The 27,438-nt window shown below is 35.2% G+C and overlaps 3 protein-coding genes across 4 annotated transcripts; 2 read left to right on the plus strand and 1 right to left on the minus strand.

The window, feature by feature from the left end:
* Nucleotides 1–4,358: 4,358 nt before the first annotated feature.
* LOC144543755 (BTB/POZ and MATH domain-containing protein 2-like) lies at nt 4,359–25,133 on the minus strand. 2 transcript variants are annotated; one of them, XM_078292182.1, is made up of 3 exons: nt 24,349–25,133; nt 4,807–4,876; nt 4,359–4,722 (listed from the first exon to the last, which is right to left on the minus strand). In XM_078292182.1, the coding sequence occupies exons 1-3, from the start codon at nt 25,127–25,129 to the stop codon at nt 4,491–4,493; spliced, it is 1,083 nt and encodes a 360-aa protein (XP_078148308.1). In that variant the 5' UTR covers nt 25,130–25,133; the 3' UTR covers nt 4,359–4,490. The 2 variants fall into 2 exon arrangements, with proteins under 2 accessions (XP_078148308.1, XP_078148387.1); XM_078292261.1 differs by lacking the exons at nt 4,359–4,722; nt 4,807–4,876 and adding an exon at nt 23,836–24,197 and having other exon boundaries at nt 24,282–25,133.
* LOC144543596 (uncharacterized) lies at nt 8,183–11,044 on the plus strand. The gene is made up of 3 exons (XM_078291956.1): nt 8,183–8,544; nt 9,681–9,971; nt 10,056–11,044. The coding sequence occupies exons 1-3, from the start codon at nt 8,257–8,259 to the stop codon at nt 11,007–11,009; spliced, it is 1,533 nt and encodes a 510-aa protein (XP_078148082.1). The 5' UTR covers nt 8,183–8,256; the 3' UTR covers nt 11,010–11,044.
* LOC144543681 (uncharacterized) lies at nt 18,905–19,762 on the plus strand. The gene is made up of 2 exons (XM_078292068.1): nt 18,905–19,077; nt 19,224–19,762. Exon 2 carries the CDS (start codon nt 19,225–19,227, stop codon nt 19,573–19,575), a length of 351 nt encoding a protein of 116 aa, XP_078148194.1. The 5' UTR covers nt 18,905–19,077; nt 19,224; the 3' UTR covers nt 19,576–19,762.
* Nucleotides 25,134–27,438: the final 2,305 nt, after the last annotated feature.

The following is a 27,438-nucleotide window of genomic DNA, read 5'->3' on the forward strand; positions in this document are numbered from 1 at the left end:
TTGTCATTGTATCCTTCCACTAACGTCTCTGTTGCTACTTTAATTCTCTGGGACCCAGCTGCAGTAGTTTGAGCACTCAACTCCGTTACTGTCTGATCCCGTTTCCTTCCATCTTCTTCAATTGTTCCAACGGCCAGTCCCAAATAGAATTCAAGCTGTTGCATTCCTCCCAACTCAGGGTAGACCCGATCGGTGCGTTGTTTTACTGCGTTGACCTGTCTTTTCTTCTTCTTTTTGCTCTTTGATCGGTTCTTGGCTGTCGTGCATAGAATATAGAACCTCTTCAGATCTGATCTCAAATGGTGATGCGTGCCTATTACCATAACCATCAGCTCTATCTTGCTGTTGTGGACGTCTGGTTGAGTCGTTACCTTCCTCCACATTTGATATCGTACCGGCTACGGACGATTTGATCCGACTTGCCAGTTCATCTGATGCCACCTTGAGCTGATCAAACCTTTCGTTCTGTGCCTTGATCATAGCCATACGTTTCTCATCATAGATCTGAAACGAGATCCGCATATCACGAGCGAATTGGTCGATTCTCTCACTGATCGTAGCTAGATCTAAGGGAGACTCTTCACCAGACAGATCGCTGCTCTTTAAACTCGGCATGTTGAACTGATTCTCTTGCTCCGATGCTTCCCAGATGCAATCGTGTGCTCTGATACCACTTGCAACGATCCTCATATTCAATAGAGATAATCAACAAACAAAAACAACATCTATTAAAATTGAAGGAAACAGATACAATATCGCTAGCCCCAGCTAAACGATCCAGTTCAAAAGAACTTTCAGAAATAGCTTTGTTCTAAGATAAATTGGATCCACAATCCACTTCACCTTATATAGGCGATCTAAACAGAAAAAGAAACATACAATCTCATTGGGTAAATTGTCCTAATTAGCCTTCAATTGACACGTCAGATAAGCACTGATGACATGTCCTAATTAGTCTTTACGATGCTCTCTATTCCGCCAACCAGCTCCCTCTCCAGTTACTTCAACCCTGGCCCGCTTGTCATTGTATCCTTCCACTAACGTCTCTGTTGCTACTTTAATTCTCTGGGACCCAGCTGCAGTAGTTTGAGCACTCAACTCCGTTACTGTCTGATCCCGTTTCCTTCCATCTTCTTCAATTGTTCCAACGGCCAGTCCCAAATAGAATTCAAGCTGTTGCAAGGGGAAAGTCCCCCCTGTTCTATGTTCATCCCTCCTGAGTTCAGGTAAGTACTGTCTGCGTATGAAGTTTGCAATCTTGCTGTTTCTTGAACTCTTTGTCTTGTTTAGCTTCATGTTTCTTGCCTCTCTCTCTTGCGCGTGTAGGTACTTTAATATAACTTGATACATGCATATCTTTAACCTTGAGAGATTAAATAAACAAGGCTTTTATATGAAACTCGAACAAATAAATTTTGGAGGAAGGGCTCTATTGGACACCGCGCTGTCCTATTCTCCTATTTTGTATTATTGTCCCTGATCGCATTCTATGTTTACGGGTTGTGCACCGTTTGTCTTTTTCTATCAATTATACAGCAAGGGGCCTATTTTGTGCTCTAGGTTTCCTTGCACTAAATAGAGATATATATATACCAAACTATGTCCCAATTCAACTTGTTAAAAATATACATTCAGAAAAATTATCTTTCTAGTATTAATATACCAAACTATGTCCCAATTCAACTGGTTTCCCAATAGTGCTCTGTCACCAAAGATCTGTCAGCAGTTTCACTTTTCAATTGTTTTTTAATGCAAGCAGTTCAACTAGAAACACATGTGATTTTGGTGATAAAAAAATGAGAAAAAAATTAAATATAGTGAGACAGAGACTGTATAATTTGAATTTCTGACACTACTACAAAATTTCAAATCAACACCGGTTTTTTTTTACATTCAAAACCGGTTTTACAACCGGTGCTGATCGGGCCGGTGCTGATTGTACGATCAATTAGCACCGGTTTAGAACCGGTGCTATATGTTATATTTAGCACCGGTTATTTGAAAAAAACCGGTGTTGTATATAACATATAGCACCGGTTATTTTAAAAAACTGGTGTTGTATATAACATATAGCAACGGTTTTGTTTGAAAAAACCGGTGCTAAATCTCATTTTTTATATTTTATAATTCGGTTTATATTGGATTAGCTTCCAAATTGATTAGCCATAAATTAGATATATATTGACATGCACAAAATATAGAATTGAGATATCATAAATTTGCAAATGAAATTCACATAATTGGAAAGTTAGATAAATATTTACAACAAACAACGAAAGCTAAAGATAAATATCAATTGTCAATCACAAACATTCCTCCATGAAATAAAAAGTAGCAAGCTCTCACAACAGCCACCACACGTCATTGTGGGTCTCTTAGTAGGGTCTTATACATTGCAATTACCCTGGGCCAATTCCAACACTTTCCGCACTGAGTTGTCATCATATTATCCTTTCAACCGTTTATCAATCATGCTCGTGATGTCTTCTCGCTGAAGCTTTTACATGCTGCTATACATGACATTGTCCTGGAATGATAGGCAATATGCTTGTGATTAACTCAAGAAGAATTCCAAAGCTGTATACATCACACTTAACAGTGATCATATTTGACCTCATGGACCTATATTTGGGCAGAAAGTACTATGTATGTTAGATTATAGTAAGGATGCTTTAAATTTTAATTATATTATGAAATTTAAAATCAGAAACATATGTATTCTGGGTCGATGTAACCATACATACTTCAAGAAGCTGCGCATGTTGCTTCATAGTGGCTACAGAAAGCTCTAGCGATCCCCAAATCAGACACCTTAGCCTTCAAGTTTTCTCCTAATGTTTTTGCTGTTTACATCCCTATAAACTATATAGACTTCCAACACCTATGTGCAAATATTCAAGCCCTAACATTTTTTAAAAGCCGAGAAATGAAGATTCAGACTTGATTACTTAACTAAAAATTTGATTAACTAATTACCTGCAAACCATAAGCATTAATTAGTGCTTTAGTATAACCATGTGATGCTTCAATGGCAATGCGTAGCCGCTCTCTCCAACTCAATTGCTTTTGGTTACCTGCAAACCATAAGCATTAATTACTAGGTTTTTCTCGGGTAAATTTTAAATATTAATATATTCTCAAAAATAAAATGGAATCAAATTCATAAAAAAATATGTAAAATTCAAAGTTCTGTAGTAATGGAGATATGAAATAAATGACCTATGTTACTTGAGAAGCTTTAAATCCTTATTTTTCTTTCCAATAAGCCTCTTACCTGGTTTCATGCATCTTTCTTACTATAGGAACCAGATTTAATAGAAGAACTACCATCGTAATTATATAAATTAACAACATGTTAGAGGAAAAAGAACAAGAAAAAGGAACTATTTATAACACGAGAAGCCTTGTTATACACAATCAGATCAAAGAAAATATTAGTCCACAAAAACTATTTAATGAGGCCGTGTATTGTACCTTGCTAGGGTTCGGACTTGAGGAGGGAGAGTGGCCAGGGGCTCGATCTTCAGAAAGGAGAGGCCGCCTAAGGGTTGTGGCAACCCTAGTGAGGAGGGTGAGTCGTGATCGGTCTTGACGAGGGAGGGGCAACCTAGGGTTTTCGGAAGGGGGGGAGTGCAGCGACCTTAGTGAGGAGAGTGAAACAACCTTGTGCTCGGCATTGACGAGGGTGAGAGGAGAGTCGCCGGCCTTGATCGATGAGGGAGAGCCAAGGGTTTTAGTTAGTGAGAGGCGCTAGGGGTGATTCAAAACTGATGGGGTTTCAGAAGAAACAAGGGAAGAGACGGGTTTGTACAAAAAAAATTCAAATTTTTATTAAGTTTCAACACCGGTTTTTATTATAAAAACCGGTGCTATATTTTTAACACCGGTTTTTAATAATAAACCGGTACTAAATGTGTTAGATACAACACCAGTTTTAATAAAAACCGGTGCTAATTGTAAACAGCACCGGTGTATATCAAAACCGGTGTTGTTGGGGCGGTGTTGATTCAAAATTTTGTAGTAGTGTGAGTTCTGATGAGTAAATAATGTGAGCAAACAGTTCAACTTCTGAGTTCTGATGACCAAGATTTTTAAGCACTTAAGACCCTACAAAATGCCTACTTTGAAATTTAACCTTAAATTGTTAATCAAACTTCTTCAATTTAAACAATTAATTTGCCCGCTGACTGTTAAGAAATGCTATTACCTTTCTCTCTTGCAATGACTGAATTCATGTGGTGATGAATTTAACACTTTTCACATGTTTCTGAGTTAAAGGTCATTGAAAATAAAAACAATACAGTCAAAAAGTAAGCTGTATAGAGAAATACTTGAAAGCAAAGTACAGTGAAAAAAACAAGGTAATAACCTATATAGTCATTTCCACATAAGATGTAACATATGCAAGTGGGAAACCCAGTACACATGATTTCATAAACTGTGATAATTCATAAGCCATATGACACTATAAATCATGAAAAAATAGAAACTCAATTAAAATCCTTCAAAATTGATGGGCAAATCTTCATCAAATTGTGAAAGTCATCAGTCAGTACCACAGCTTTAAAAATCTCAGGGGAGCTCATAAATTTGAGGCACTTTGCTTTGAGTTGACTACAATTGTGTTGCTCAGCTAAAATTAATGTATTTACCGCATTGCTCACACCGAGGTTCTTGCACAGTAAATCCTCAGACATCAACCTCAATCTCTCCAGCTGGTATCTATTTTTCATTTATTTCTTCATCAAATTAAAATTCGTAAACATATTAAAAGGAAAAAAATTAAAAAGAAAAACTTATACGTACCTATTCGCAGCTACGAGCAAATGCTGAGCCATCAACCTCATATTTTGCTTTTCACCATCATCATCGATACCTTCAAAATCAGGCAGTGAATCAGAATAAATGAAATAAAGCATTGATTTAAAAACTGTTGCTTCAATGTCGTCAACCGTTATGGTGTCTGCCCATTTCTCTTTCATGCAACCGAAAAGCTCGGCATTGAAGACAGCCGACCTCGCTGCAAGCATCCACCGATGAGCCTTAAATCTCTCTCCCTTCACAACAAATGTAACGTCCGCCCCGTTACCACTCTCTAGCAGATTAGCCAAATTTTTGTTCAAATTTGACGGTGGGACAATGATGCCATAAGGATTGGTTACTTCAAGCTTAGTTCCTTTAAGAACACTGATGATACACTTCACTGTGAAACTATCATCTTTAAGATGTTCTGATGCCTCAAATTCAGTTCTCTTTGCAAATTGCAAAAAACCCCAAGACGGGTAAGATGTATCGCTAGTACTTTTGAAAGTCCGAACTGAAGTTGTTTTGCTCAATTTAGAGGAGGCACCATTCTGTTGAAGTATGGTGAAAGTTGTTCGTGCCTTCACGTCAGTAGCTTGACTTTTAAGTTGAAGAAAAATGGATATATATTCTTCGTTATTGTTGTTTTCCTCATCAGGATAGAACACAATTATCCAATTATACCCGCCAACCGTAAAAATATCAGATTTAATTGCTTTTCCTATGCCAATCCCTTTAATCAGAGAATATCCATAAATCTTAAACAAATGGGATCCAGTTATGGTTTCTGTTCGAATTGCTGAGGCTGTTTCGAGGTTTTCATGACTGGTTGCTTGAGCAGATGAATCCATTTAGGTATTGAGAGTGTATATTTATTAGATTAGAGATTATAATTCTACGGTGAAATCCTTTTCTTGTTATATAGGATTTTGATTTAGAGAATAATTAATACTGCCAACTCAACGGTCGCCTTGGAAGCTGAGACAGTCAGTGTGAAACTATGAACAATTAATTTATTTGAAGGGGATGTATCCGTATGGAGAAGAGCAACGAATCAGGGAAATTGGATCGTGACAGTACTGTTTAATTATCTCATTTAAAGCTTATTTTCCAAACCTGTTCGTTTTTTTTTTCTAAATATCCGTCACAATGTATATTGAAAATTAATGCAAATTGCTTTAAATGGGATAGCATTACTTGTTAGAGAACTTTCGATTCAATTAGAGACTTCCTATCAAAACATCAAAATTAATTATTTCTCCATTTAAATATAACTATATTATAAATAAACCCATTTTTTCAATTTTTTACTAAAAAATATAAATTAATGATGATTAATATATAGATAAATCTTCAATTTTGGCCACTTTCAAAATCCAATATATATCCTTAAATCCTCCCGAGTCAAGTAATAAACTACAATGTTCATCTGATACATGTGGACTGTGCCAACGAGGTAATTCACAAATTCTGGAAATTCATATTTTATGAATCCGAATTTGCAATAATATTGTTCACGTTAGAAAATGTTCGAACTGGTACAGATTGTTTTATTATTCAAAATTTTATTTTATTCAGAATTTAATTCACATAAAGGTACTATCTTATTTCACAAAATTGATGCTTCATGAGTACGTTAAAGCTTATTCTGGTAGTTACCAAGTCGCAGACTGACTTGCAGTTAGGGGTGCAAATTGACAAGTGTGGAAGACTTGAACAGTATACTTGGAGGTCAAGGAGATTCCCAATGACTAAGCATTGAATGTTCCAACATACTGTTATTTTCATAATTAAATGGTTTATCTGTGGCATTCATTTACTTGATTCGTACCATATTTGATAAAATTGGACAAGAGTTTGTGCCTATAGATATATATAGAGTTTGGATAATATCAAAACATTTATTCCTAAATCATAGAACAAACGTTTCAATTTTTACATTTTTAAAGTCCAAATAGTCAATCCAAACCGTTCAACATTCAATCTCATATTAAAATATACTTTCAAACCAAATTTTATATTTGTTGAAACTTTTTTACTATTTATTAAGTCAATTTAAAATCGCTATTTTTCTTTTTGGAACTCCAGCCCCTTAGCTTTCTTCTAAGGAATATTCATTTAATTATGCTAAAATGAATCATATTCTAGTCTATAATCCATTAAATCCTATGTGGATTACTTAAATGCTTAATTAATTCAAATTATGATCTTATCATATCCAGGTAGTATTCATTGACAGCAGCTCTAATGGGTGCTTCACTTCCAATCCATTGCATAGCATCAAGCTATATATAATTCAACAAGTAGAACTAGGGTGTTCCTAAGTTTACCAAGTTTTTTGGCGAATTCAAGTCTAAAACCCGTCAAATCAACTTTAAATGACAAATTCGAACTGTTAAAATCCGTCTACCTTACAAGAGATGTGTCTACATGTGAAAATTTTAAACATTCGAATTAATTTAGTACAAAGTTAATCAGTCAAAATTAGAAGGTTAATTAATTAATTTTAATTCATTCATTTTTTGAACTTTTTTGACCGGTTGACTTTATACTAAATTAATTCAAATGTTTAAACTTTCACATGCTGACGCATCACTCATATGGTAGGCGGATTTCAATAGTTCGGATTCATCAATTGAAGCCGATTTAACAGATTTTAGACTTGACTTCACCAAAGAGCTTGGTGAACTTAAGAACACCCTCGTTCTACTCTAATTCAACATCAGAAACGTCCATTCACTTCAAGATTAACTCATGAAGCTCCAAACTCAAAATCCGGCATGCGAGCAACTAGTATAGCATCATAACTATTACCTATAGCTACAAATTAGCATCAATAATAATTAACAATACCTTTTTCTTTTCTTTTTAATTTGATGCTGAGATTCAATAAAAAAAAAATTAATTAATTGCCAAAGGCACCCGCAGTTGTCGATTTGTTTTAAATCATATATTATCATATTTGTACAATATTCCCATACTTACATGACAAAGACATGCACTAATAATCTAATATGGCAATAAAAATATCTTCCTTAAATATCTTCAGAAAATGTTTAAATATTCTAAATATTAGTTTAAATGCTCTAATATTATAATTTCGCCACCAGGAACTTAAATTATGCATTGGACAACTACGTATAGGAAAAATGGTTTTAACTACGACGTCATTCTTGATAACAAAAACTGGATTTAAACAATCAAATGAATCGCCCATATGATATTTTACAATTTCAAACTTGATGTGGATCTCTGTTTGACTACATGCTGCCATTCATTAATTTCCTAGAGCTTGATGTGGATCTACGCTATAAAATATGCAAGCCAATTAAGGATGATAATTGTATCCCTAAATCTTGTAAGCGAGTTAAAAAGTTAACTTTCCCAACAAGAGAGCAAAAACGAAATAATCGTCATATTAGCAAAAAAAAGAAAAAGAAAAAGAAAAAGCAGATGGATTTCAGGCTGAAACGTCTGTATGAAGCAGCACATGCGGGAGATGTGTATTCCCTGAATGAGTTACTTGAAGAAGACAACCTGCTGCTGGATATGGCAGTCACCACAAATGAGGTGAACAACAATCCTCTCCACATTGCAGCAACACTGGGTTATGCTGATTTTGCAAGGGAGATCCTCAGGCGGAAGCCGAAGTTTGCTCATGAGTTCAATAGCCAGCACATGTCTTCCCTGCATTTGGCTGCAGCACATGGCCACGTTGATGTTGCACAGGAGCTACTCCAGGTCCTTATCATTATTTCTGTATTTTTCTTCTATTAATTTAACTCAGAGTGGGGCGAGTCCGATGGACATCGAACCCAAATCTGTCCAATTTGCTTCAAATTTATGTGCGCTTAATCTGTACGACTATTGAAGCAGCGTTCACACATCATGAAGCGAAAAGGATACCCATCCAGGTTTTGAGCATGGTTCGAAAAATCGGCCGATTCCGAGTCAACTCGGCCGAGTTGACTCGGAATCGGACAGGACCGGGCCGAGTTTGACCCGAGTCTTGCGCCTATGTGAGTTTCTCAGAAAAAATTGGATGAACAGTGCTTGACTCGGCCGAGTCATCCGATTTTCTGGTCGAGTCAAGCCGAGTCAGACCAAGTCAAGCGAGTCTTGACCGATTCCAGACCGATTCAGGACGATTCTCCTCCAGATGAGCAGATTTTGCCTTTTCTTTGTGTGAACGATGGGTTCTGTGGAGGAAGAAAGGCTAACAGAGACATTTTAAATAAACTTGGTGTACCAAGTCTATTAAATATAGAAATCTAAAAAACAATGGTCCATAATGAACTAGGAGCAACCAGAAAATTCTGATAGGGAGATGGGCCACATGTAAGGTTTAATGACATGTAAAAGACTGCCTCCACTTTTCTTTGTCGTCTCCATTTCGTTCCTATTGAACCCATCCATTTTTGCATTTTTTTTTTTTACATTTTTGCACTTGTTTTCAAATTGTTTTTCTATGTTTTTTGTCTCATTTTTTTATTCTTTTTCATCTTTTCTTTTTCTTTTTATATTTATTTATGTTAGGAATCAAAAATATTTTATTTATTAATTTCTTCTATTATTTTAAGTCCAAACAAGTTTCTGTCGAAAAAATCTGAGTTACCGATCCGATTCTTCCAATTCCAGCCGATTCATCCGATTCCTATTCCACAGTCAAAATTCTGATTCCGATTCCGATTCCGATTCCGAGTTTTAGAACCATGGTTTTGAATTTGCTACCATTCTAAAAGAGAGTATTGTCTTTGTCACTAGATCAAAACCTGCTTCTTCATTTAAAAGAATTTGAATTAGAAATATGCTATCACTTTGTATATATTTTTTTTAAATCACTCACTATGTATTGAGTATTGACATGTAAATTTTAGGTCGACGCTGACTTGTGCTATCTTGAAGATAAAGATGGCTATCTTCCTGTTCACATAGCAGTGATCAAAGGAAGACATGACCTTGTCACACTGCTAGTTGGGAAATGTGAGGATTCAGTAAATGTGCCTACCTGTTTTGCAGAGACACTTCTTCATCTTGCTGTAAAAGCGAAGCACGCAAAAATAGTCGAACTTTTGACAGCGCGTGGTGTTACAGAGCTTTTACAAAATAAAAAAGATGGAAATGGAAATACCTGCTTACATCTCGCTTTTGCAGGAAGGCAAAGGAAGGTGAGCTAGCACCATAGTTTTCTTTACTTAGTTTTGAGTTTTAAGAAATAGTAGCTTAGTAATCGCATGATCTATATATTATAGGTAATTAAGCATCTTTTAAGCCAAGCTGACATTGATGTCAACCCGGTAAACTCAGCGGGTCTCACTCCACTTGATGTACTTCTGGTAACCAACCACGAGATAGGAGATCTTTACCTTGGAGAGATGATAAGAGCTGCTGGTGGGAAAACTGCAAAAGAACTACAGGCTTCTGAAACTAACATTGTGGAGTGCTCTTCTCCAAATGATGACTGTAAGACCTCAAAGGCAATACTACTCTCGACTCCAGGCAACAAAATAAGAAGAACCAGATCTAAAACCGACAAAACCTCCAAAAACATTGAAAATAATTTGATAGTGGTGGCAACGCTGGTGGCAACTGTCACTTTTGCGGCAGCATTGAACCCTCCTGGTGGTACCATCCAGATGTCATTTGATGATCGTGATCGTAACAATCCCAACTGGTTTACAAATTGGAAAAATATGGACACATTATACCCTGTAGGAAGCCCGGTATACTTGTGGAACCTCGAAAAATTCTTCATTGGCTACTATATGGCATTGTTTACATCAGTATCTGTTATTCTACTTTGCCTACCTGGATTTATCCGAAGAGGTAATACCATGAAGAAGATCTTGCTGCTGGCCCTGTTGATTTCAATATTTTTCATGATATTAGCATTCACCTCTGCCTTATCCATCATACTATACAAAACTAGAAATTTTCAGTGGTTTAACCGGTTTTTGAACATATGGATTTATTTTTTCGGATTTGCGACTGCACTACTATGTTGTGAAGTTATATTTTCACTCGGCAAAATACCCGGCAAACCAAGTTGGATGAGTAATCTCTGCGTGCCAAAAATTAGAGTTATTCGATGGGCTAAAATTAAAGGAGTATTATCGTGTTTATTTGATTTGGCTGTCACTGTTTTTGTAGTTTTTGGGATAGGTATGGCAATACATTTAATGGTGTCGAGAAATAAAGAGGATTAGGGACCCGTTAAGCTTCGGACCCATTAGGGTACTTTAGTCATTGGCTTTTTTAGAATAAAGGGAGCAAAATATACCTCCACGGCTCCACCTTTATTTTTATTTTTAGTATTGTACCGTTACTTAGGCATAGGTTTTTCTAGGCAACCGTTAGACAGAGCTATATAAAAAAAGATAGCCATACTTGTAAAAAAAAAAGAATAGATTGAATAAAAATTATAATCTTCATTTTGTCTTAACTCTCTGTCACAAAATCAAACATGGTATCAGAACCAAATACGTAATCATGTCACAAATTCCGCGAACAACAACAAAAGACTACAGGTAACGAAGAACTGCAGCACCATTAAAAAGCTCAAAATCCAACTCAGAGATACCAGAAAAATACCAGAAAATCAGAAAAAACCTAATATCTGTCCTTACCAGAAAAAAAAAAATGAATCTGATTCAACAAAACAAGTGCCGAAAAAAGCCACCAAGAGAGCTGCACACCATAGCAGCCACCCACAAAGAAAGCTCAAATAGAGCAAGAGCCGTAAAAGGAAATCAAAATCCCAAGACTGATACAACCAAAATACCAGTAAAAACGAAAAAAAAAACATATGCCTCAACAACTTATTCCTCAAAATTCATAAAGAAATTGAAGGAGTATCTTTTCCCAATCTCAGACTCGTTGCTCTCCTCTATTCGCCCCGACTCTGCAACAGTGGTGACCACGAAAAAAATGGAGGAGCCACTACGACCAGCCCTGAGCGATCCACAAGCCGACAGCAAGGGACACGAGGCTCTGGCACTCGCCAAAACCCTAGCTACAAAAATGAGGGCGAGCTGTGCACAAATTGCAAGAAGTCGGGACATACCCGCAATACATGTTGGTTTTTGTATCAGTACCTCAGACCAAAGAAGGGGAGAGGCGTAGAGAAAGGCGGAGGAAGAGAGAAATGGGGAGAAGGCGATCTGATTGAGGAAAATCGAAGGGGGAGAAAAAAAGGAGGAGAAGCTCCAGTGCCAGCACCTCAACTTGGTCAGAGCTATCGGATCAACTTGGTGCTGCTCCAACAAACCAGTCAAAAAGCACAGTGACAAATGAAATGAATAGTTCGGATTTGATTCGGCAGATAAAAAATTCATGATTTTAATATAATTTCGGAATGATTTACTATAATAAAGAAATAAGAAAAAATTCTGATCAGCAAAAAAAAATAAAAAAAATAAAAAATTGGCAATTTTTTCGCGTTTTTATAGTGAATAATTCATGATTTGTGTTTTATTTGTGAATAAAATGTAGTATACGTTTCTTTTTGCGTTTTATTCAAAATTTTGTTTGAAAACGTAAAAAAAAAACAAAAAAAACGCGAATATATCGCGAGTCTTGTTACAATGGTCAAAAGAAGTAAAGAACAAGTATGGAGTGTTCATTGGGTCCGGTATATTCCGTTTTCAATCGTACCGAATTAGTATGGATCAAATGATTTGGTTTAATAGTTTGGTTTGGTTTGGTTTGGTTTGTTTTTTAAAAACTAACAACTTTGGTTTGGTTCGGTTTGAAAATTTTCAAAATCTAAATAACCGAACTGGCCAAACTTTTATATATGATAAATTTGGTCCAGACTACCCCGGTTTGTTTCTTAATACCCCAGTTTATTTCTTAATCAATTGTTTTAAATACTTTAATTTATTTCTTAATATTCCGGTTTATTTCTTAATATACTTCAATTTATTTCTTAGGATTTTGACAGTTTGAACACACTTCATTTCACCACTTTCTACAATTGTTTTTAAAACATTTGAGCCGTATTAATTAGACTTAATTTAACGAGTCGCGAGATAGTTAATTAAGAAAGAGCAAGGAAAGGGATATATGGGCTGGGCTCCATGGGATTTTTCATTATTGGGCTTTCAAAAACGATTAATTATTTAATGACGAAAAGGAAAAGGAAAATATATAGATTGGTACTGAAACTGGTAGCAGAATGTGTAATATTATTGGTATTGTAACTAATGTTAAGAATGATAGTGTAATATGTAAATATTTATTATAAGTTACAAAAACTTGTTAAGTAGTTTGTTTTAAAGGAATATACTACATTATTTTTTTAGTTTTGTCGATTTGTATTAACTAGTCTGATTCTTTATAGAATACAAATATAATAAATGCACGATCGAGAGAGCAGAGAGATCTAGAAATTGTGCTACCGTGCTTCAATTAATACTAGTATCGTTTCTATGTGTTGTAACGGGGACATATTATAAGTAAATATGAATAAAAATATTTTCATACAAAATGACATATTCATAAAAGAAAAATAGAACAATAAAAAGAATAATTATTCCACAATATACATATATGAATGATATTAAAATAGATTGGTTATAAATTTAAATAATAAATAAAAAGTCAATTAGTATAATAAGAGAGAAGAGATATTTAAACTAATCATATGTCTTATCAACAACAATATATATTTAATTAAGAACCTACTAAGTATATATGTCGACATATAATTGATTAAATGTTGCCAAAACTGAGCTTGTCGTCAAAGATGGGGGAGAATAGCCTCGGGTGACCCTCACACTCTCCTGAGTTCTGACAGTTTCGTCTCGCCATAGTTCTTCTACCAGAATCTAATTTTATAGCACAGGACAGTAAAGGGCGCACCTATTGGCGATCTATGACAATAGAAAAAAATATATATAAATGTCAGATTTTTACATTCTCAACTGATTCTTTGTAAAAATAATGTGATGTGATAACTGATTGGATCAAGAGAGACAAGACAAAAACCTTATGCTTTGGCCACCTACAAATGACACTCGTGCATAGAATTGTTCAATAATTAAGTAATAGTCCATTAATTAGTTTTATCCAAAATCTCAAAAAAAAATTTCCATGAACTACTACAATATATATATTTGTAGACAACCAATAAATTATATATCAAAATTTCAACAGAAAGACTTGATCATTTTTGAAGTTAGCAATAAACCTAAAGAACTTATTATGAGTCTATATATAAACAAAACATAAAATATGACAAATGTATTAGTAATAGAACCGCCATTTGTAAAGTGTGAAGTTTGTTAAGTCATACCATCAATTCATATCAAAACATCTAAAATTTATGAAGGGTCAAACCATGAAGAATACTCTTGGAGAGAAATATATAGATTAAATGCATTGTATCAAGGATACATTAATGTAAATGTTTGTATCAAGGATACAGTATTTAAATTAAATGATAGCAAGTCTCTCTAAATAATTGTAAAGTGTTACATGAGTGTTATTTTTAATTTGAAGGGTTCTAATTTCATAATGTTAGTTAAAGGAAAATGAATATTGATAGTGAATATTAATAGTGAATTTTTTTTTTAACTCTGGAAAAAATTATGGGCGTGTCCCTTATTGTTGTACATATCACAACCAATATATATATAGACACACATATATATTTAGTTTGTTAGATTGTGCATTTTTATTTTTTAGTTTGGCTGTTCATAGTTGGACTTGTGTATGTGACTTGAGAAAATGTATGACTCATAATTGGCAGTTTTTAAAACCCAATTGTATAATTAAATGTTTGTATCTCTAAATAAAATAGGGAGACTGTAATTTGTAATTTGAAGGTTCTAATTTCATATTGTAAGTTACAGGAGAAAAAAAAAAGAATGGAGGTTTTGGCTCGTTCGTTGCTCTCCAGAAGACATGGAAGACTCAAGAGGTACAAATATTTTGGTATATATGTTCTCTTTTTTATATTTCTTTTGTTAGTTTCATGAAATTAATTTCCAGTTATGTTTGAGTTAGTTCTATGATTAGAAGAATTTTGATGAAGAAAATAAAATTTTACTACTACTTGCATATAATTAGATGAAGAAAATTACGGTGGATATGAGAGGTAACAGCAAATTAATGGATAGGGAGATTGAAGAGCCCAAGTCGGTTGAAAGCAATTTCTCCAATAATGCTCGAAGAAGATAAAGAAACAAGAAGAAAAAGAAGAAGTCTGTTAAATCAATTTTTTCAAAAATTACTTGTATTGATATTTATTTATTTATTTATAGGTAGGTCCATTTGAAGTTTAATATTGAGGAATAGTTTGTATGATTCTATTTATTTGAAATTTGTGTAGTAATTAAAGAATAATTAATGGTTGATTCTAGACCCTAATTGTTGGTGTGTGTTGATAATTGATGTGATTATTACAATACAAGTAATAAATTCTAGTTGATACTCAATTCGGTTGCAAGTGTACAACCTTGTCAAGTAGTACTTAGGGATCGTCTCCACAGGGACAAGTTGGAATATTAACTCTAACCTAACAATTTAATTTAGTAAAAGAAAGTAAAAAGGTTTTGTGTTTGTTCAAGTGGTTTGGTTTCGATTAAAATGAATTAAACTAAAGTCTTTAAAGCAAAATTAGGTTTTTAACCATAATGAGAAATTAGGGTTTCTTATGGTTCTTATCCACTAATGTTACGACTAATTGGTTTGTAAACTTTGTTCTTATATTTATGAAGGCACAGTTGGATGTTGTAGGTACAAAGTGATATCTCTATATTAATACCATCTTTAAATTAGAATAAACGTCACATCTCGGTACTTGGCTACTCTAATCTAAAGTCATTAAGTTCTTACTGTCCCAATTGATCTAGAAAATCGTCTTTCACCTCTCGGTACTTGGCACAATTTATCTAAACTATTGGGTAAAGCCCGTATAAGATAAGCGTTACCTCTCAGTACTTAGCCTATCAAATACCCTATTCCTTATGGTCTGGACCTAATATTCAATTTCTCAATTGCAAATACCAAATCCTAGGGTTTCATGTGATTTCGATTAAGTCTTCACAATCAATTAAAATAAAGAATAGATCATAACAAAGAACAAGAATATATAAAATAAAACCAACTAAATCATAATAAAAGTTTCAAGTACAGCCCTAATCAACCCTAGAAAAGCCTTTAGCCAGTCATGGCTAAAGCACAAATGAAATCAAAAGAATAAAAGAGTTCCAAAGGAAAGAAATTAATAAAACCGATTGATCAATGATCTCTTCTTCCTTCTTCTCTCTTCTTGCTTTTCTTTGTTTTTCCTTGTTTAATAACCAGAAATTCTCTCTCTAAAAACGTCCTCAATCTGTTCTACAGGTCCCCTTTTATACCCATCTCTAAAACCTAGAAATAACTAACTAAAAATAGCAAATTCGGGCTCTGAACCGCCTTATTGCGGGCCGCAATACATTCATTGCGGACCGCAATGAGTGGAGGCAGTTAACAGATTGCGCAGAAAAATCTGGAGAGGTCATTGCGGGCCGCAATAAAGGTCCTTGCGGGCCGCAATAAAAGTTCGGAAAATGCTGTCTGGAAGCTGGCTCTGTCTGATAATGTTGCGGCCCGCAATAACTTCATTTCGGTCCGCAATAAATGTGAAAGATGCTCCAAATTTCGTGTTGACTTGCTACAGATCACCCGTTTTGCTCCGTTAAGTTCCAAACACTTGATTACCTGCAAAATAAACATAACTAGGGAAGTAACTTGAACTTTTGAACATTTCTAACGTAATCAAACCTAATTTAATCAAAACTTGGCTTAATTTACATAACAAACCCTAGGTTTCAATAGATACAATTTCGGTTTATCAATAATTTATGTGTTAATTAATGAATCCTTTTCTATACTTGTACATTCGTTGCAAGTGCACTTTCAACTGATACTTGGACTGCTTGTTAAAGAAAAAGTTAAAAAAAAAATCCTATAAATTATGAGAAGTAATAATTAACTTTTGATGAACAATTTGCTCTCAACATAATTAGTAATTAACAATTTCTTTTCTGTAGTCTTCGTGACATTTTCTCTATCCCTTAAAATATTCCACGTAATAAATATATATACATAATATCTTTGTTATTTTTGCCTCAAATCAAAGTTATTATATTGAATCAAGAATAAATTTTGACATATTTATCATTGCATATAAAGAATCAAGAATCAATTTTTGACATATTTAACATTAGAAAGGTAGGTAGTGCTTTGAAAGCGTATAAATGAACAAATTGAATTAGATATTGTGAACACGTCGATCTCGATATAAAAAAACGCAAATCTATATATGGGAAAAAAACTTAAGGCAAAGTTTCAAGACCTTGAATTTCTTTTTTTGAGGGTCAGTGAGCAATGGCTCGCTAACATTTTGAATTAATTAACGAAAAAAAATATTTACAATGCCCTAATCTGCTAGGTCAAAGTCAAGACTAAGTATCAGAATCACCTTGACTTAAGTTACATGAATGAAAGAAAGAAAGAAACAAACAAACTAATAAGAAAACCTAACTATTAAATAAAACTTCTAAGAAAACGCAATAGCAGCTTGATTGATCTCTTTCCTGCTGACTCCGACCCATTATCACCCCTGAACTATAACATTGAGCACCATAATTTGACTTGTAATTGTATCTCATTTACCAGTATTTGCACCTCCTTATTCTCTTGGGAAAAGACACGTCTATTCCTCTCTCGCCACAACGCCCAAACCGCCGCTGCCCACGTCGCATCCCATGAAATCCTTTGACTTTCTTGTATAAAATTACGCCGGATCATCCAAATTCGTGTGATTGTGGCTGTAGCCGGTAAGTTGTTTAAGTTTGGTATAATGCACCTCCATAAACGCCGTGCAAATGCACATGACCACATAATATGATCCCTGTCCTCAAGGACATCCTGGTTGCATAACACACAGTGAGGAGTGACTTGTATTCCCCTCTTGGTAAGAACCTTTTGGGTCAGTATTCTGTTCCCCCTCAGCAACCATAGAAAAATTCTGACCTTTAGTGGAGTTTTGATCTTCCATAGATATTTGTGGTATCGGCACATCACTCCTGAGTTGTGCATCATGTGATATGCGGATGCGCTCGAGAAGTCTCCCCCCGTCGTCCATCGCCAGTTTACCAGGTCCGTCTGGTACTCCACAGAGATGCAATAGAAGTCTTTTAGTTTGGATAAGTCCACCAGAAAGAATGACTAGGTTTGAGATGACAGGTGTATCGGGTTTGTGATGTTATGCAAGTTTGCTATAGACTTTGACCACTGACTGTCACTGTTTTTTTCTATCTTTCATATCCATTTCATGAGCAGTGCTTCAAAACCTTGAATTTCACCTCATCGATACTTTAATCAGTTAAATGAAATCATCTTGTTTTCATTTCTTCTAATGGGAATTCATATTTTTTTTTTTTTCATATTACTCTCTCCTACTTACAAAAATATTTGTTGCCATGAGACTAATGGAACTCTTATCTCTTATATTGTGTGACCGTATGTGTGACGAATATGTCTCTAATTAAATTTAGACTTACACGTGCATGTACACGTACACGTATAACATGTGCATTTAATCAAAAGAAGAAAGATTATTTGATTGAAGGATTGTTATGTAATCCAAAATTTCATCTTCATCACAATCATTGACGAATTAGAACATCTTCGTGCTTAATATAAAAATGAAGATAAAAGTACAAAATTTATTAGTTTTAAAGAAATATACTAGATTATTTATTAGTTTTGTCGATTTGTATTAACTAGTCTATACAAATATAATAAATGCACGATCGAGAGATCCAGAAATTGTGCTACTGTGCTTCAATTAATATATATAGTATGGGTTCCGTGGCTACATTACGACAATTAAACTTAAGTGACTAAACAAACAAATTAGGAATGGATGGCTCGGGATAGTTCTTTGATCTTGGCACGTATCTTGGAGCACAAATAATACTGCCCCCGTGCTTAGAAATTGCCTTTTCTATTTTTTCCCTCCCTCGCTCCACCCACCGCCTATCTGTTTCTATTTCTATTTATTTTCCCTCCCCGCTCCCTTTCATTTCATTTCATTTCGTTTCCTCCCCTGACCCCGCTCTCTGCTCTCTATTCTCTATTCTCTATTCTATACCCTCACCCCGACACTCCAGCTCTCTCTTCTCTACTCCGACCTCGACTCCAACTCGGCGCTCTCCCTCCACGCCCTCTTTGCCGAGGCTTTGGTTTCTCTTTTCTCTTGTCGCTCCTAAGCCATTTCCTGTATGCTATCTTTCGTTCTCTGATTTTTATTTATTTTATTTTAAGAATTTATCTCATTCTAAGGTTTGTTACCCATTCTCGTTCTAGGGTTTTCTTTCATTTTCTTTCGTTTTCATACACAAAGATTCATTTTCTTCCCTTTTTAGGATGGCATCATCTCACGACACCATCGTGATCAGCATCTCATCGGGCTCGGATGAGAAATCCTTGAAGAAGAGAAGACAAGGACCTCAACCTGGCGAAGAAGAGACGGGAACCTCTACTTATGTCTCCCCGTGGTTCTTCTGTCGGCCCCCATCTGATTCTGCGACGTCATGCTCTAGAACAGAGTGGGCTCCACAGAATTGCCTGTCCAATGCACGCTTCAATGAGGAACTCATGGGGTTACAGGTCCCGGCATCTGAAGATGATTTGGAGGACACCGCCTCCTCTAAACTCCAACCTGACAAGCCTATTGCTGCTGCAGCAATTGGTACTCACCGCCGACAAAAGAGGTAATTACACATTAACCACTGGTACAGGGTGTTATTTATAAATTACGCAGAATTGTTATACGTCTTTTCATCAACCACTGTTAACATTTGGATATTATTCAATAAAAAAATTCTGCAGGGGATTCAATTCAAACAGTTGGGTACACTTTAGTCCATTTTTACTGCTAGGTTACTATGGACTAGGTCTGGTACCTTACTGGTCTATTACCAGACCCAATTTTGCACATACTCAAATGCAATATATGGTACCAGTGATGTGGTACTAGAACACAGGCACAGACAACAAGCAAATGATGGTAAACGTACCAGTCAAACCATAGTGTGGTAACTTATTTTTCTCATGTTATTTTTTGTCCAATTACACATAATTAAGGTTACTTTAGTTTTTGGGAAAGCTTTTACCTACAATTGCAGTTGCTGAACTTTGTCAGAATTTATTCTGATAACAACAACAAAATAATATATATGAAGAACCTGTGTTAATAACATATACTAACAAAATAATAATCAGATAGTTGATCCTAATAGCAAACTTGATGAAATTATGTTGCGATATTTTCAAGCACTAAGTTTTCAGATATTTGATTTATATAAACTGCTAATTTTTCAGACGAGTTGCGGACATACTGGCAGGGCTGGTCCCACACTCAAAGGTGGCAGAGAATAGCCCTGGCAAGCCCTCGCACTTCTCTGAAGAAATCTCCCAAGAGTGGTTCTTCTCTAACCTCTCTGATCTAGCGACCGTCTGCTCTAGCTCCAAGTGGGGCCCAGAGAAGTGCCAATCAACTGCACGTCCCAATGGTGAGCCTGAGCCACAGCCCAAGCCGCCACGGCGGATCTCCGAGGCCCCATCAGCGTGCAATCTGAAGCCTCGCCATGTATCGGCCGTCCGCCGGTGGCCCTCAGGATGCGGACGTGTTCCTCCTCCCTCTGCCTCTGCTGACCGTGTCCCCCTAGATGTTCGTCAGTGGGTCCCTGGCAGCAGCAACTTTCCTCCACCCAAGCGTCGCCATGTTTCCTCCGTGCGTCGGTATCCGCCTGGATGCGGGCGTTTTCCTCCATCCCCACCTCCCACCCCCTCGCACTAATCTCAGCCTCGACCTAACACCCCTCTCACTGGTGACTGCTGAAATCTAATAGAGGTGGCAAAGATGTCATAAATTGTTTCAGTTATGTTATGGAGTTGAGGAGATGTGCTAAACTATTAATTTCTTGTGTAGTTAGTTGCTCGTCTATACTGTAGTTGTGACTGATTGATTGATTATTCAGTGAACTATTAGTTATATTGCTTGTGTATTTAGCTGCTTGTTTATTTAGTTGTGACTGGCTGTTCTTCATTTAGATTTTTACTTTGGATAGTAGATATGTGTATAACACTATGTAGATTTATGTTAATATATAGGGGCATTTGAGGAAGTTTTTTGGATGCCTAATATCATGGTGTCAGCATGGATTTTGGAGTATTGTTTGGTTGGGATGTGGTTTGGGATGTTTCATTTCAGGTTTTCAGGTTCTTTGGGAGCTGTCTTTTGGGTAAAATTTTGTTGTTCAGAGGTATATCTGAAATTAGACATGAAGGGACCATGTGCTACTGTTGGTGATTTTTTATTATCACAGGGGGCTTCATGTAAGATGGTCTTGTTTTATGTTTGATGTTTCCAGTTTTATGATTGTCACATGGGGCTTGTTTTATGTCAGAGGGGGATTGTTCACAGCAGAAACGCTTTTTGTTAAGTACCAATTGTCTTTCCTACTGACAAGTACCTGTAATATACCTAGGTTTGCTTGTTGCCTCTGTACAGGTGGTTTTCTTAGCACAAGTGGAATTGCTCATAGGCATCTTTGTTTTACTATTCTTGTGCTTTGTGTACGGATGTAATTTGGTTTAATTTCTGCAGGAAGCAAGCATAGCAATATTTAGATTTGCTTTTTGTTGATGTACCAATGTACCAATGCAATGCAATACCTACCCCATGTCAAATACCAAGAGAGTATGTAAAGGTTCTTCTCTGGCATCAATTCTGACCCAAAAACAGAAAAACACAAAATTAAAGAGCAAAAATAGTTCCTGATGAGATAAATTCATGATCGTGAGCATGGAGATTGTGATCTGATATACATTTTCATATAGAATTTCGTGAGCATAGCCATATTTGGATTTTCTTTTTGTTGCTGTCTTCTTCTTTTTTTTGAGTGGTAACCTGTAGGTGTGATATATTAAAATTGATAGAGTTTACAATACATAAAAATTTGAAAAGTAAAACTACAGTACTGAGAATTTAAAAAGGCCTGTGCCCCTTCTCGCTCTTTGAAAAAAGAGAAGAACCTGGGGATCTAAATGCGATTTTTCCGTAGTCTTCTGACAGCCCCTCTGAAATACAAGTAAACTGTGAATACTCTCTGCCCAGGTTCAAATTTACCAGTGAGAACTGCTGTCTGCTCCTTGCCTGTTCGTGTACCGATTGGTACCGTTTGTTTCCTTGGAAACCTTTGTCAGTTTCCAATTTCTCCAGGTGTCTGTCTCTTGCGTATGCAGAGAGCTCTTTTTCTTGACAATGTTAAAATTAAAACTGCTTTCTATTTAGTCATTGCTAGATGTTTATACTTTATAAGAATGCCCAAATTCACACCATTTCAAGCTTCATTAAACAATCAGAAAATAAACTAAGATTTCATTAAAAAATTGTTTATATGATTATGAGTTATCAGCATACTGCATTCATAGATTGAATTACCACCATTTTCATACTGCATGTCAGTAGCATCCCTTTTACACATCTCACCCAAAGATGTGTCCCAAACCGACTGAACCATCTGATTCGGAGTCATAGAACACATTTAACATCGCAGTTTCAGTTTCTTCTATGCATGACATCATGCATTTAACCTTCATTGGAGATTTTCAAGACAATATATAGCACCAGACATCTTATGCTATTCGTACCACCTCAGCTAAACACAAATATTTTTATCCATCCCTAACTGATAACATAGCTCCGCTTCTGATTTGAACCAAACTTTATTTATAATCAAAATTGTATATGCTATTGACTATTTGAAGTTTTGCCATTAATTGACTTCTACCAAGTCATTTTCTTAAGTCAAAGTTGAATAAAAGTAAAACAACATTTCTCAACTTAATTATGCTTAATGCCTTGTCTTAATTTTTAATTAATTAAAACGAAATTAAAAAAAAATACAGAAATTAAAACGAAAGTACGGGAAATGAAACAAAATTGGTACCAGTATCCACCTCGTACCAGTTTGCCTACTGGTACACTGGAAAGTCCCCCCCGGTTCTATGTTCATCCCTCCTGACTTCAGGTAAGTACTGTCTGCGTATGAAGTTTGCAGTCTTGCTGTTTCTTGAACTCTGTCTTGTTTAGCTTCATGTTTCTTGCGTCAATCTTGCGCATGTAGGTACTTTAATATAACTTGATACATTCATATCTTTAACCTTGAGAGATTAAATAAACAAGGCTTTTATATGAAACTCGAACAAATAAATTTTGCAGGAAGGGCTCTATTGGACACCGTGCTGTCCTATTCTCCTATTTTGTATTATTGTCCCTGATCGCATTCTATGTTTACGGGTTGTGCACCGTTTGTCTTTTTCTATCAATTATACAGCAAGGGGCCTATTTTGTGCTCTAGGTTTCCTTGCACTAAATAGAGATATATATATACCAAACTATGTCCCAATTCAACTTGTTAAAAATATACATTCAGAAAAATTATCTTTCTAGTATTAATATACCAAACTATGTCCCAATTCAACTGGTTTCCCAATAGTTCTCTGTCACCAAAGATCTGTCAGCAGTTTCACTTTTCAATTGTTTTTTTAATGCAAGCAGTTCAACTAGAAACACATGTGATTTTGGTGATAAAAAATTAAATATAGTGAGACAGAGACTGTATAATTTGAATTTCTGAGTTCTGATGAGTAAATAATGTGAGCAAACAGTTCAACTTCTGAGTTCTGATGACAAGATTTTTAAGCACTTAAGACCCTACAAAATGCCTACTTTGAAATTTAACCTTAAATTGTTAATCAAACTTCTTCAATTTCAACAATTAATTTGCCCGCTGACTGTTAAGAAATGCTATTACCTTTCTCTCTTGCAATGACTGAATTCATGTGGTGATGAATTTAACACTTTTCACATGTTTCTGAGTTAAAGGTCATTGAAAATAAAAACAATACAGTAAAAAAGTAAGCTGTATAGAGAAATACTTGAAAGCAAAGTACAGTGAAAAAAACAAGGTAATAACCTATATAGTCATTTCCACATAAGATGTAACATATGCAAGTGGGAAACCCAGTACACATGATTTCATAAACTGTGATAATTCATAAGCCATATGACACTATAAATCATGAAAAAAAAAGAAACTCAATTAAAATCCTTCAAAATTGATGGGCAAATCTTCATCAAATTGTGAAAGTCATCAGTCAGTACCACAGCTTTAAAAACCTCAGGGGAGCTCATAAATTTGAGACACTCTGCTTTCAGTTGACTGCAATTGTGTTGCTCAGCTAAAATTAACGTATTTACCGCGTTGCTTACACCGAGGTTCTTGCACAGTAAATCCTCGGACATCAACTTCAATCTCTCCAGCTGATATCTATTTTTCATATATTTGTTCGTCAACTTAAAATTAGTAAAAAATATTAAAAGGAAAATATTAAAAAGAAAATATTATAGATACCTATCTGCAGCTACAAGCAAATGCTGAGCCATCAACCTCATATTTTGCCTTTCACTGTCAACATCACAACCTTCAAAATCGGGCAGTGAATCAGAATAAATGAAGTAAAGCATTGATTTAAAAACTGTTGCTTCCATATCGTCAACCGTTATGGTGTCTGCCCATTTCTCATTCATGCAACCGAAAAGCTCAGCATTGAAGACAGCCGACCTCGCTGCAAGCATCCACCGATGTGCCTTAAATCTCTCTCCCTTCACTACAAATGTAACGTCCGCCCCGTTACCGCTCTCTAGCAGGTTAGCCAAATTTTTGTTCAAATTTGACGGTGGGACAATGATGCCATAAGGATTGGTTACTTCAAGCTTAGTTCCTTTAAGAACACTGATGATACACTTCACTGTGAAAGTATCATCTTTCAGATGTTCTGATGCCTCAAATTCAGTTTGCTTTGCAAATTTCAAATAACCCCAAGACGGGTAAGATGTATCTCTGGTACTTTTGAAAGTTTGGACTGGCATTGTTCTGCTCAAGTTAGAGGAGGCACCATTCTGTTGAAGTATTGTGAAAGTTGTTCGTGCCTTCACCTTAGTAGCTTTACTTTCAAGTTGAAGAAAAATGGATATAAATTCTTTTTCATCGTTGGTTTTCCCATCAGGATAGAAGATAATTATCCAGTTATACCCGCCAACCGTAAAAATATCAGATTTAATTTTTTTTCCTATGCCAATCCCTTTAATCAGGGAATATCCATAAATCTGAAACACATGTGATCCAGTTATGGTTTCTGTTCGAATTGCTGAGGCTGTGTCGAGGTTTTCATGACTGGTAGCTTGAGCAGATGAACCCATTTACTTATCGAGAGTGTATATTTATTAGATTAGAGATTATAATTCTACGGTGAAATCCTTTTCTTGTTATATAGGGTTTTGATTTAGAGAATAATTAATACTGCCAACTCAACGGCCGCCTTGGAAATTGAGGCAGCCAGTGTGAGCTAATTAATTTATTTGAAGAGCAAGTATCTGTATGGAGAAGAGCAACGAATCAGGGAAATTGTACAGTGACAGTACTGTTTAATTATCTCATTTAAAGCTTATTTTCCAAACCTGTTCGTTTTTTTTTTTTTTTTTTTTCTAATTATCCGTCCCAATGTATATTGGAAATGCAAATTGCTTCACATAAAGGTACTATCTTATTTCACAAAATTAATGCTTCAGTACGTAAAACCTTGTTCTAGTTAAAGCTTATTCTGGTAATTACCAAGTCGCAGACTGACTTGCAGTTAGGGGTGCAAACGGGTCGGATATTATTCGACCATATCCGCATCTGTATTCAAAAATTAGATACGGATATGGTTTTGAATTTAATTATCCGTATTTGAATAGTAGATATATACCATATCGTGCGTTAAAATCTTCTCCTTTAGCATAAAAAAAGCCAAAAATTTAACCTTCATTGGAGCCTTGCAAGACCATATATATCTCACTGAAATGCCATCTAATTATGCCACTTGAACTTGATGTAATGATTCTGTAAAAAGATTTTGCAGAATAAATCTCATATCTCATATCTGGCCCAATTGCTTAATTAGCTCATACCAGGGCACATCGCTTTAAGCATTTATAAATAGTTGAGCCTAATAATTTCTTGTGTAACAACTAACAACTGGAATCAAGTCATCAGCACTATGCAATCAGCTACATACCGCACAAATCTTTGAAAATATCAACTAATTTGTTGCCTTCTTCTTCTTTTTCTTCGAATCAGCATTAATTATAATGACCATTATGCACTAAAATCATCTGTTTTTTTTCTTCTTCTAGCTATCCCTAGATTGGGCCTCAGGCCTCATTTATAAAATCTCTCTAAATTTTATTTGAGTTTGGCTAAATTGTTGTCAAAAAGTCAAATAGTAAAAAAATGAATATATTAAAATTAACTTAAAAATCTTTGTTTTTTTACAGTTTGACTTTGTACTAGATGAATTTGAAAATTTAGAAATTTTGCATATAAACACATTAATGACGAATTATATCGGTTTTAACGGATTGAATTTGTTATTTAAAGTCAATCCAATAAGTCAAACTCAAATTTTTTTGGTCCATCCCTAACTGATAACTGATAACATGGCTCAGCTTCTGATTTGGACCAAACTTTATTTATTTATAGTGAAAATTGTATCTGCTATTGACTGTTGAAAGTTTTGCCATTAATTGACCTCTACCAATTCATTTTCTTAAGTCAAAGTTGAATAAAAGTTGACTAAAACAACATTTCTCAGCTTGATTTTTTAATTCAAAGTGTTCTTTAGATCAATTTCTCTTCTTCATTATTACTGATAGTTATAACTTGCTTTCTTTGAAAAAGTTGTTTTGCAAAATGATTTAATTAAAAACTTGATCCAGTCTTAACCGGGATTTAAGTTAAAAAAAAATTAATTGTAAGTCGTCAAGTCTAGAAATTAATTAAGGCTTGATTTATCGTCTTGCATAGACTCTTTTCTTTTCTTCTCACATTAATTATGCCACAGAAAATCCTGAAGTCCGCTCAGGATTTACTTCTGTGCTGTGTCCGGATCCTCTGTGGTTATTCGTGTGGTGCATTCCTGCCCATTTTGTAAGAATAATTTGAAATTACACACTGAATTCGTACCGGAGATCTTAATCCCACCAGAGAGCAAAAGTAAAAAATTGCAAATAAATCGTAAAATTGAAGAAAATTTCATAAAGTTTGCAAATAATTCACGAATAATACGCAAAATGATTCATCAACATCTCAAATCCGAATAATTCACGAATCTTATTAATATGGTTCTATCATCCTGTTTTGTATTATTATCTCTGAACGCGTTCTATGTTTACGAGTTGGCCACCGTTTCTCTTTTTCTACACAAATATACAACAAGGAGCCTATTTTGTGCTCTTGGTTTCCTATTTAATGTATTAAATAGAGATGCATGTACCAAACTATGTCCCAAGCTCTAAAGTCTAAATTGATTACCTATAAGGCTATGACTCTGTATGAAAAATATGTTAGGCAAACTTAATTAATAGAGGATCTAGATTAATAGAGCAAAAATAAAAAAAAATTGCAAATAATTTGGAAAAAATATGTAAAATTCACGAATAATACGTGGATTGATTCACCAACATCTCAA

The sequence above is a fragment of the Carex rostrata genome, chromosome 1 (assembly GCF_964058835.1).
Source record: "Carex rostrata chromosome 1, lpCarRost1.2, whole genome shotgun sequence".
In the NCBI taxonomy this organism is placed as follows: Eukaryota; Viridiplantae; Streptophyta; class Magnoliopsida; order Poales; family Cyperaceae; genus Carex; species Carex rostrata.

What these genes read in the sequence shown, in the direction of transcription:
- LOC144543681 (XM_078292068.1), top strand. Translation starts at nt 19,225, where the DNA reads ATGGCATCATCTCACGACACCATCGTGATCAGCATCTCATCGGGCTCG.
- LOC144543755 (XM_078292182.1), bottom strand. Translation starts at nt 25,129, where the DNA reads ATGGGTTCATCTGCTCAAGCTACCAGTCATGAAAACCTCGACACAGCC. An exon ending in ACTGCCCGATTTTGAAGGTT is followed by an intron (nt 4,877 to 24,348) that starts GTGATGTTGACA and finishes CTGATTTTGAAG; the next exon opens with GTATCGATGATGATGGTGAA. An exon ending in TTGCTCGTAGCTGCGAATAG is followed by an intron (nt 4,723 to 4,806) that starts GTACGTATAAGT and finishes AATGAAAAATAG; the next exon opens with ATACCAGCTGGAGAGATTGA.
- LOC144543596 (XM_078291956.1), top strand. Translation starts at nt 8,257, where the DNA reads ATGGATTTCAGGCTGAAACGTCTGTATGAAGCAGCACATGCGGGAGAT. An exon ending in TTGCACAGGAGCTACTCCAG is followed by an intron (nt 8,545 to 9,680) that starts GTCCTTATCATT and finishes TGTAAATTTTAG; the next exon opens with GTCGACGCTGACTTGTGCTA. An exon ending in TTGCAGGAAGGCAAAGGAAG is followed by an intron (nt 9,972 to 10,055) that starts GTGAGCTAGCAC and finishes TATATATTATAG; the next exon opens with GTAATTAAGCATCTTTTAAG.